Raw genomic sequence first — 11,815 nt, forward strand, 5'->3', positions numbered from 1 at the left:
TTTCCATCAGCTGTTCTCCATCATCTGTTCTCCATCAGCTGTTCTCCATCAGCTGTTCTCCATCATCTGTTCTCCATCAGCTGTTCTCCATCATCTGTTCTCTATCAGCTGTTCTCTGTCAGCTGTTCTTCATCAGCTGTTTTCCATCAGCTGTTCTCCATCATCTGTTCTCCATCATCTGTTCTCCATCATCTGTTCTCCATCATCTGTTCTCCATCAGCTGTTCTCCATCATCTGTTCTCCATCAGTTGTTGTGTTTGAGTTACAAACATCTGGACTCAACCAGTTGTCCATCCACTCTTCTGCTGCTTTAATATGAACCTCAGTGTCAGCATATTGAGGTCTAAGGTGAGCCCGCATCCTTATCCCTCCACCTCCGTGCTGGACTGTGTAAATGAGATGTTGGTGCAGAAAACCTTGTTCAGGACCATGTTTGGATCTCCAATTCTGTGATGTTTGAGGAGTCTCTGAGTTCAGTCGAGTTCTGTTTCCAGAGCACCAAACGTCCATATTTAGACTGCAGGTCAGAGGTCGGCCTTCGTCTGTTCCTCCTGGACAAGTTTCACAACTCTTGTTTTCCTTCCATTCTTCTTGTGTTACATAAGCTGGTATCTGCTGTCCAAACAGGATCGTAATGAACGTAATCATCCAGTTTGAGCGCGGCTGAGTCATTAGCCTGTAATTTCAGCAGAATGTGGAAACACGAGCCAAGCCGACGCTCCGGTTCCAGAAAGCTAATGAAGAAAAACCCAAAGAAGAAGCGATCTTCATCTGAAAACCACAAGAACTCTGGACTTTCCCAAAGTGTTCCCAAACAATGAAGGCTGTCAGAGTTTGGATTCCTGATCCTGAAGAGCATCAGCTAGAAGGTCACATGACTCCAGCCCCGACTACCCGCTCTCTACTACCGTGCCTGACAGGTGGTGAGAGGCTCATCTGTCTGAAGATCCAGACCTTCTTTCTGGATGATGAGTAGTTCTGGATCTGTGAATCCTCCTCCGTCTCTGCTGCAGCTTTGATGTTCTTCTGCAACCATTCCAACAGTTACTGTCAGACGATGTGGAACCATTCATCATGAGCAGAAGAATCAGTAAACAGCAGCCTGTTTATGAACATTGAAGCAGATCTCTCTGGTTTGGAGGGACTTCAGTTCCTGTCAGACTGAAGCCTCGAAGCTTCAGGTGATCCGAATGTTCTTTTCTTTGGACACACTTTAATGTTCTGTATTTTCTGATCTTTGATTTCTTCTTTTGTGCTGCTGACAAAGACTTCCTGTTCTGTCTTTGGTTTAATGTTTGAACTTCAATATTTCTGTCAATCACTTGATGTTAACCGTAGCAGAGGCTTCGTCTGAACATGAACATGACTGAGACCTGGAGGGTCTGAAGAGCAGTCAAAACGCTTCGATTGTTGAATAGTTTCATCAAATCAAATATACTTTATTTGTTTTGGATTGCCAGTGGCTGCATAACGACACTCGGACAACTCTGTCCAGGTGTAACAGCAGATATACACTTCACAGCACAAGACGTGGTGAAAAACAAAGAGCCTTAACAGTGATAAAAGTTCAGCACCTCTAGGACGAAGTTGTTTGGACAGTGACTCGACGTCAGGACATGTTAAAATCGTAAAAGAATATTTAAAACACCTTAAACTATCAAGTCTGTAAAGTCTTGAAAACAAAATGAACAAAACAGCCTTTAAGATAAAAGCCGGTAAAACTGTGTTAAAAGTATAAATATATATTCTTACATACCGAAACTTTCCATCGGATTTAGCAGGAGTGTTGAAAGTTTGTGTTCACGTACGACGTTCTCAACCAAACACCTGCAGTTCCAACAGCTGCTCGTTTGGGGGCGCTGTTCTCCAAATCCTGCTCTGAACACGATGGAATAAAGCAGAAAGAAGAAATGAGACTGTTCCTGATTATCTTCTGACTGAAGAAGCTCCTGCTCCTCCTTTACCCAGCATGCATTTCCAAACCTCTTCATGGTTCCTGATTCTTCAGATGACACGGAGCTTCTAGCACCTCCTCACTTTGGTCCTCCTCCAGTCTTTGACTGATTCTTCTGTTTGGTCCAAACCAGAGTTCTTCAGAACCAGGAGGTCCATCAGAGCATCTCTATCAGGGGTGTGTATTGGCAAGAATCCGGCAAAACGATACGAATCACGATACGTATCGTAATACATCACAAGACTCTACCTGAACAATTTTTTACTTAAAAAAAAGAAAAAAGCGAAGTAGTGAATGTCTGATAACAAAAACTGTGAGGCTGACTGAACATTCAACACTAGCTGGTTCTTGTTCTGGTTTGATGTAGAGCTGCTCAAAGTGTGCTGTGCTGCCAACTAGTGGTCGGGGAAAACAAAAGTAAGACGCTCACAAACCATTATTAGAACATCGTCTTGTCAGCATTTTAATCGATGCAAGTATTGAGACATGGTGATACATCACCAAATGGATTTGTCCTTCACCTCGAGTATTTATGGACTGTTTTACGCTCGTCCATCTGCTGAGAGGGTCAAAGCTGACTCTCCTCTCAATATTCTGATCCTGTTAAACTTATTTAGCAACAATTACTGTTGTTTTTCCACTGAAACCTTCTCTCATCCTGAACATGTGATCTTTGTTCTGGTTTCTATGGTGATAAAAACAACCGCAGATCAAACTGTTGTGGTAGCTGAAAGCTTCTCCTCAGTCACTCCGTCCATCAGCTCTGAAGCTCCAGCCTGTTGGGATTAGACCCACAACTCCTGCTCCAGCTGGTCTTCAGACCTCCGATGGGAGCATGGACGGCGAGCTGGGAAGCAGCTGTTGGCGGTTTCTGCGGCGCAGGGCGCCCGAGGACGACCAGCTGTCCGTCAGCGAGGGTCTGACGCCGCCGGCACAAAGGAGGCATGGCGACGAGGCGTGGGGAGCCATTGTGAGTCTGAGGTCCACCGAGCGGACCACACGCAGCACAGTGACCTACATACATGTTTATGAAGGGGGGGTCCAGGGCTTTGATGTTTATGTTTGAGACGAAACATGAAGCTGCTCTCACTTTCAGCTCTGCAGGAGGAGACGTTCAGATGGAAACCTGGGAAGTTTCTGAACGTTTTTCCCCCAAAAACAGGGAAGTCGTCCTTCGCTCTGCGAGGATCTCAGACCTTCAGCGCTGAGAAACGTTAACGTTTCTAAAGGTTTGAAGGTGGAGCACGGATTATTGTTTCTATGAAGTCATGCTTTAAGTTTCTAAAGAAGTTTCTGGACCAAATCGTTTCATCTCTGCATCATCCCAGGAGTCCGATGCTTCGATCCCTGTTTGATCTGAAGGCGTAAAACCTTCAGAGAAATGAGGTCATGCAGGTCATGGAGGCTGACGTGATGTTTCTGCTCTATGCTGATGACCTGCTGGTTTTCTGTGAACGTCCTTCTGGTCTTCAGGAAATGTTGAAGGTCTTAAACCCCCAAAAACCTCCTAACGGCCTCCATCTATCCCTCTCCTCGTGACTCTCCTCTTTGGTCTCCCTCTTTCCTGTAGCTCCAACCTCAGCATCTTTTTCCCAGAATCCTCTCTGTGTCAAACTCAGTCGCACAAGGGGCAGAAATCAAAGACAAACCTTGGGTTAAACTCCAAAGTAACACTGATGATGATGATGATGATGAAGTCTTGGCGTGGATGACATTGAGTGAGACGCCACGCCGGCGCTCCGGAGGCGCCTCTGTGTGTTGTTCTGTCAGCAGCTACTGAAGGTTTACAAGGACTGTCTGTGTGTTTGTTCAGCCTGGTGTGCACGCCGGAGTGTGTGCATGTGACGGTTTTACATGCATGTCACCTGCACGTGCACACAGCAGATGTTTGTCAGTGAGGCGTCAGACGGACAGAAACACAGAAGATGAATGATGTCATCAAACAGCAGCAAAGCTCCTCCCAGTTGAAGTCTGTTTCCTCTGGTGACTTCATAGACACTCAGAGGAAGAATAAAAGCATCATCTGCTTTTGTTCTAACAGACATTAGACCCGAGGCTTCAGAGAGCGTCTGGTCATGTGACCTTTGTTTGCGTTCTCAGTCTTAGCTAACAGAAGTCCAATCGCTTTGACTTCCTCAAACCTCCGTTTGAAGCCCCGATGTCTACATTTATTTCAAATGAAATAAAACACTGTTCCTCGGTGTGTTAAGGTGTGTTTTGGATTTTGGCCTCTTGTGTGGTTGACGTTGATACCGCCTCACAAAAAACTTCTTAACTTTTCTCAGACAGACATGAATATCTCCAGACTTTTCTCTTTTGTTTTAACTCTTAGAGTTCAAACAAAAGAGAAAAATAAGTTCAGGATTATAGATCGAAAACAAAGATCTGATTGAAGATTCGTGTCGATTTGACAAACTGAACAGATTCTGTTAGGAGAGACGGCAGGAGGTTGGTTCACAAGGTCTACAGCCAATAGGGGCTTAGAACACAATCCACGTTAAGACAACCATAAATACAGATTTATAAACTCTATCAGAGAAAAAGTAAATCAGAGAGGGCCCAACATCCTTCCTTGTGGAACACCAGCGATGCTTTAAATGACCCCTGCAGGTCTTTGACAGATAATGTTTTAGACCAGACTCGTGTCTCAGGTTGATTACAGCTCTGAGACGAAGCAGAAGAAAGATTTCTCTCTGGGATTTAAACCCACAACCTTTAAATCTCTTGTGTAACACCAGTACTCCAACAGCTGACAGCCTGTGATGTGTCTGGTCGTCATGGAAACGTATTAAACAACATGTGCAGATGGCTGTCGGGGTGAGCGTTCGTGTCTGCACGCCGCGTTCATGTTTACGAGGCGAGCTGGAGGCGGACGCACCTGGAAGAACCTCTGAGGGAGGTGATAAGACAAGCGTGCACAAACCCAGTTACTCTACTCTGTGTTTGAGTTTCCACATGAGATCGAACACATTCAGAATCCCAGATTATACAGATTATTATAATGAGGCGTTAACCATAATGTGTTTTAATAACAGCCTTCAGCTGTTACTTTGATGGCTTCAGGAATGACAATAATTATGAATAATGTCAGGGAATAAAAAAAGTTATTTTGATGAGTTATGCTAAAAAAAACCTCAGAGACTTTTTTAAAAGCATCATTTCTCAGAAACTTTCACAATAAAAGCAGCTGTGGCTCCCCTGAAGGCTCACGGTTCATCAGGAGTTTCCATGACTCAGCTTTGATTTGGAACTTTTCTTCTACTTCGGTTACAAACATGACAAACATCCTGTAAACATCATCTTCAAGCTGTTTTTATTGGTGTTTTTGTCACCAAATGAAACTAAAAAGCTGCAGATTTTCAGTTTAAAGCTAAAAATCAATCAGTTGATCTCATTTTCCAGCCTCCGCGCTCTCTCCAGGAAGGAGGTGAACGTAACTCAAACTCAGGTTTGTTAGAGGAGGAAGAGGAAACCCTCAGACCCGTTTCTCCGGGTTCGATTCTCCTCTGAAGGCGTTCCTAACCAGCAGCATCTGTCAGCGCCGGACTCTCAAACGTCTGCAGGAAATGAAAGTGAGGCGGCGCAGACTCTGGAGAGGTGACGGAAACACAACCTTTGGTGTGTTAACCCCGCCTTCTGCTCGGCGTCGGGTTAACCGCAGCTGATCCATCACTCCGGCTCTCCTCTGGACTCAGAGAACAGCTGTCAGTGAGAACGTTGTCCCAGCTGAAGGATCTTCTCGCTGGTTTTCAGCAGCTTTCAAGCAGAGATGAAGGAAAGCTTAGAGAGCCGCCGTGGCTCAGAGTGTGGCGGTGAAGGACGCCTCAGTGGTTGAAGGTTATGTCTTCAGGTTTAGATCATCTCTTTATCAGGAGATTCCTGTTTACACATGAACATATGAAGCGGTGTCATCAGCAAACATCTCATCTCCAGAGCTCAGAAAAAGCTGAGCTGAATATTTAGATAGTTGAATGAGCTGAAGAGTTATAGACGTCTAAAAAACATACAGAATAATAATAATAAGAAGAAATAAAGTCAAAGTGAATCACCATTGAGTGAATGCTTTAGAGCATTCACACAATCTAACCAATAAATACTCTCTCCTCTCCCGTTAGATTTCTGACTGCAGAAGGGTCAAATAAAAAGAATAAAATCTGAGTCTCGATCCGCCAGATTGGAGAAAAAAAAACAATTATGCGTTGCTGATTGTGTGTGGGGGGCTGGGCCAGATGTGGAGGCGGGCCGTAGTTTGAGGACCGCTGTCCTCCGGCGTCTGACGTGGCTCACATCAATGCAAAAGACACAAGATGACAACAAAAGACACAACAGAAATGAAGATTGCACAGTTTTATTCAAAGTTTCGTTTAGTTTCAAAGCTCGCACATCTGTCCTTGTGCTTCTGGCATGAACGCCGTATGAGCCTCATCAGCCACCGTAGACAGCAGATAAATGAACAACTTCAGACAAACGTAGATTACAAACAAACCTCGAAGTTCTCAAGAAGCATCAATGCTTGAACTGAAGGATTTTTGTAAGAAAAGTCTGTTGTTCATTTACGTTGTGTTGTCGGCCTACGTTGTCGTTTTGTGTCTTTTGTATTTATGTGATCCATGTCGACCGCCGTAAGTTTCTTTATGAAAGACCAAAGTTGTCTGAACGAATGAAGGAAAAACAGGAAGAAACATCAAAGGAGTTTAATTAAAGATGATTGTTTTAATTTGAATGCAGCACAGTCGTCTCATTACAGTTCATGTGAGTTCATCTCACAGATCATAAAGGGTTTCTGGGATCTGCTGTGGTTAAAAAGGCCTCCAGCTTTTCTCTAAAGATGAGGCAGACTTGTGGGGTGATGTGGGAGGAGCATCAGAGGGAAAGTGGGAAGAAGAAGAAGAGGTGGAGGATGAGGAGGATGAGGGCCGCTCAGAGGGTCATCGTGTTGGAGGTCTGAGCTTTCCTAAGGCTGATGGAGACGTGTGATCCGGTGTGATCCGGTGTGATCTGGTGTGGTCTGGTTTGGTATGGTGTGACCTGGTGTGATCCGGTGTGATCCATTGTGGTCCAGTGTGATCCGGTGTGGTCCAATGTGATCCGGTGTGATCCAGTGTGGTCCGGTGTGATTCAGTGTGGTCCAATGTGATCTGGTGTGATCCGGTGTGGTCCGGTGTGATCCGATGTGGTCCGGTGTGATCCGGTGTGGTCCGGCGCTGTGATCTGGTGTGATCTGGTGTGATCCGGTGTGGTCCGGCGCTGTGATCCGGTGTGATCTGGTGTGATCCGGTGTGGTCCGGTGCAGTGATCTGGTGTGATCCGGTGTGATCCGGTGTGGTCTGGTGTGATCTGGTGTGATCCGGCGGTGTGATCCGGTGTGATCCACCGTGGTTTCCTCAGAACTCTTCAGTAGTGAGAACCTGCTCAGCCTCATGGCTGCTTAAAGACCCTGAAAGGCTCTCCAGACTGGACGGCCCCTTCCTCGGTGAGCTCTTGTGTTGGGTCTGGCTTGTGTTACTGAAGCCCCCCCTCCCCCGACAGCTGCAGGAACATTTGTGCGCCGAGAACGAAGTGGGTCAACCTGTGAGAGCGGCTCTGTGACGTCGGAGGAGGCCGCTGGTCCCCGGCGGACTCGTGCATGCTCAGAGTAACACGAAGAGAGCAAATTCTTGTCCTGCAGCCAATCATCACATATGCGCTCACACAAAAGACACAGAACTTTTCTTCTCCTCACTCTTCCCACCAACAACTCTGCCGAGCCTCCTCAGGTTCTAACGGCTGAACTTCAACCGGCTTCACCGCAGACGTGTCACGACCTATTGTTGATTTATGGTGGAAACATACCCGTCTTTTGAAATCAGCACTAATAAAAAAATCTTTCTACATGTCCGAACATGAAAACAGTTCAGTTTAGAAACATCTGTCAACACAAACAGGCAGAGCAGATCCTGGAGCGCGACCCGACCGATGGGAAGAAGCTCCAGAAAGAAGCAGAAACCAAAAGTGTAACCGACGTGACGTAGAAAGATAAATAATACTTGTAGAAACAGGATTTTAAAAATGGTCCAAGTTCAAAGGAACTGATGAGAGTTTTCTAGAGAATGGACCAAAATCAATCAATGTTTATAAGTTTTTTTTCTTCATTTTGAGTTCAATGCTGAGTTTCTGAAAGGTTTAATTTACAGAACAATAAATAAAGTTTTTTAGCCACAAAGATCTGGTAAAACTCAAGATGATATCAGGCATTGTTGCTGATTTCCTCCAGAGCAGCACTACACAAAATGAAATGGTTCTTAGACAATAATTCACTTAATAGATTATAGAATTCCTTCATTATGTTGTACCTGAAGTATTGTATAGAAAACATATACTAATCCTATTTACACATTACAAAATAAGCAATGAGAATTATCACAAGAAGTAAACATAGGGACCCGTCTAATTAATCATTTATCAAATTAAAATTAGTAAAATGTTATGATTTTCTCAACTTTGATATTTTAAAATGTATGTATAGTGTAAAAATGAAATGATGTCCTTATAATTTAATTAAAATAAAAAGTAAATTTAATCTTAAAGGGAAATAATCAAACCAAATTAAAGAATACTTCTGAAGGAGCGATGTGAATCAATATGGAGTCAATGAATGGAATGAACTGAGCATGGAAATTAAAAAATCCACAACAATATTAAGATTACATAATTAATGACTAAGAATCTATCTAATATCAATAAAACTACTTATCTCCGAGGTATGGTGTTCATTTAGTTTGTAACTGTATTTTTTTCTCCTAATTTTCTCTGATTGGATCCTAAATCATCAGAATGTTTTTTTTGTCCCTTTTACATTTTTTGTCATTTTTTTATACCCATCATGTTTGAGTTTACAACTCAAGGTTATTTTGCATGTCTTTCCTTTTATTGAATACAAATGGAAATGAAATAACTCCAACCGGATGACAGGGAACTGACTGATCAATGGACCTACAGACAGTCCAGAATGTCTAGTCCAGGGTTTGGAGTTAGAGCTGGCAGCAATAATGTTGGTCATCCGAATATAGAAGAGGAAAAAAAACCCTTTAATAGAAACTAAATGAAGATCAAAGGAACGTGAAGCCGTGATAAGAAGGTGGATTCCAGTTTTCTAAAGAGAAACGTGAAAGTCATCTGCAAACAGCTTGACTCTGTAGATTCTTAGTCATCCAGGAAAAAAACAGTCAACGAGACTCAGTTTATCTATTAACGTTTTAAAACTTTTTCTCCAGTGAACCATCTCAACCCTGATATCCAGCGGTGATCTTCTCCAGATCTGTGTGATCTCCATATCCAGATTTCCTCTGGAAACTCAGCAAATAGTCTGATCCGAACGTCCTGATGCTTTATCAGAACAGTCTGACCCTCTTCGTGTTTTCTCCTGTCCTTCCAGGTTTCTACTTCCTGTGACATCATCACACCATGCCTGAGGGGTCGCGGCGTGGCAGCCACAAATTGCCGAGTAGCACAGGTATGAATACGGATGGACGGCGGTGACCTTCGACCTCCACGGTCAGCACTGCTGGATTGTTGATGTTCAGATAAATCCTCAGGAAGGTCTGCTTTCCCATGACCTCACGCCTCAGGTCATGTGTTTCTATTAATGTTCTGGAGATGAAGAATAGCTTTTCTGAACGATGGAGAAATCCTCTCTTCTTCTACAAGTTGAAGAACCGCATTCCTACAGCTGATTCCGACTCATCCAGAGAAACTTTTCTCTGGGAAACAAACTTTATGAAAACAGATTACACAACGTTATCTACAGATTACAACATCTGCTAATGAATCTTCCCTGAAATATCTACCAACCTTCATGAAACCATCGAGCTGGAAACTCTTCAGGCTTCCAGGAGAAATCTGTGACTTTTCCCTCCGTTTGAGGTGTTTTGAACCTTCCAGGACACCGTAGGAAAAAGTCTCAGACTAAATCTGGTCGCCCTTTTTCATTGAACTTGATTTGTCCGATCACCAGTCGCATTGGACAATAATGTTACTATAGATATGATTCTTGATCATTCTGGCTATGGTTTCTAGATATTATTTGGTAATACTAAATTATATTATTATTTTATATATTATTCGATGTTCTAGATGTGAGTCACAAACAGGCAGACAGCTGGTTCCACCTGCAGCAGGTTTATTAGTTCAGACAGGAACTAAGAACAAGTCCACGAAGCTAAATCAGAGTCAGACAGGCAGAGATCAATCACGAGTGTGGGATCATCCAAGAAGAAGAGATGTCAGAGTCCAGGTGAGGGTCAGGACAGGCAGCAGCCAATCAGAGACAAAGCAGGGTCAGAACCAGAAGATAGAAACGCTCAGTAATGCAGGCAGAGTGGCACAAACAATACTTCACACTGAGTCAGGCTCTGTGCTGCTTAAGAAACAGGTGGGTGATTGACAGGTGAGTGGCATCCGGGTTGTGTGTGCTGGGGCTGCTGGGAGGTTTAATGAGTTTAGTACTCTGGAGACTCCTCCCACCGGTCACCAGAGAGGGAGGCAGAGCTCTGACTCCTGACAATATTATTCTAATGTTCTTATTCTGTTATCTAGTTGTTAGTCTTGAGAATTCTAGCTGTTGTTTTCTAGATATTAGTGAGTAAAATTCTATGATTTTATTAATTTATTACTCAACTATTATTGATAAAGTTCTAATTGTAGTTATTAATTTCAAAATATTATTCTACTTTTAATTTTAGATACTTGTAAATATTTATAGTTACTTTTTTTAGCCACCACCAGTGTGTGAATGTGTGAATGTGTGAATGTGTGAATGTGTGAATGTGTGAATGGGTGAATGTGTGAATGTGTGAATGGGTGAATGTGTGAATGTGTGAATGTGTGAATGGGTGAATGTGTGAATGTGTGAATGTGTGAATGTGTGAATGTGTGAATGGGTGAATGTGTGAATGGGTGAATGGGTGAATGTGTGAATGGGTGAATGTGTGAACGGGTGAATGTGTGAATGTGTGAATGGGTGAATGTGTGAATGTGTGAATGGGTGAATGTGTGAATGGGTGTCTGTGACTGTGAAGCGCTTTGGGCCCTCGAAGGAGGGTAGAAAGCGCTATACAAGTATACACCATTTACCATTATATTGAGCCCTTTTCTGAAGCTGCACCAGCCGGTGGACTGCAGTGGTCCATCAGTGTTCTACTCAGTCTAGAACATCCAGAGGTTTCTGGATCGGAGCAGAACTGAACACTGAGAGGAAGGACCTCAGTTCTCTGCAGTGACTCTGTGACGGTCGGTTGGTGTTAAATCCTTGCCGGTGCTGTGGTTGGTCTTCATGGACCTGTTGGTTCCGTCTGCACTAGCCAGCGAGTCCCGGTCCGACTCCGAGTCCCTTCAGCTGCATTTCTTCCCGAGTGGAGAGTCTGGCTGAACTTTCTCTGCGAGCTGTGACTTCCTGTCACCAGAGGGGCCCCGCACGGCGGGCTGCAGTGACACGCGCACGTGCACGAGTGCATTCATGAAAACATGCTTGTGCACGCGCTCAGTAATGAGCTGTAATTACACACAGCCACCAGGCTGTTTGGTGGCTCTGCTCTCATATAGGCCTCCATAGTTAGCATTCACACACGGCTACAAACATAGAGCGCTCACATTTCTGGACTCACCGAAACGCTGCAATTATGCAGGGGGGGGGGTGAATGTGCACAAACACACAGTTGGACTCTGCATGGATGCTGAGCTGGACTGTAAACTCCCTCACACAGCCGAAAACTTTCTGGCAGGAAGTCGTATGGTTTGTGGTGATAAAGTGCAGCGCTGAACAGTGTTTCTGCTGAGACAAACACACACACACACCCCAACACACACACACACCAACACACACCA

The 11,815-nt window shown here is 44.1% G+C and overlaps 1 protein-coding gene across 3 annotated transcripts in view; it reads left to right on the plus strand.

Annotated features, from left to right (window-relative positions):
- The window catches only part of plekhg2 (pleckstrin homology domain containing, family G (with RhoGef domain) member 2), an 82,245-nt gene that overhangs the window by 8,212 nt on the left and 62,218 nt on the right, over positions 1-11,815 (plus strand). For all 3 annotated transcript variants that reach the window (XM_024277296.2, XM_024277300.2, XM_024277299.2), the window contains exon 2: positions 9,369-9,446. In XM_024277296.2, the coding sequence (XP_024133064.1) occupies positions 9,398-9,446 (49 nt within the window). In that variant the 5' untranslated portion in view covers positions 9,369-9,397. The remainder of the gene's footprint in view (positions 1-9,368; positions 9,447-11,815) is intronic.

Source organism: Oryzias melastigma, linkage group LG13 (genome assembly GCF_002922805.2).
Source record: "Oryzias melastigma strain HK-1 linkage group LG13, ASM292280v2, whole genome shotgun sequence".
In the NCBI taxonomy this organism is placed as follows: domain Eukaryota; kingdom Metazoa; phylum Chordata; class Actinopteri; order Beloniformes; family Adrianichthyidae; genus Oryzias; species Oryzias melastigma.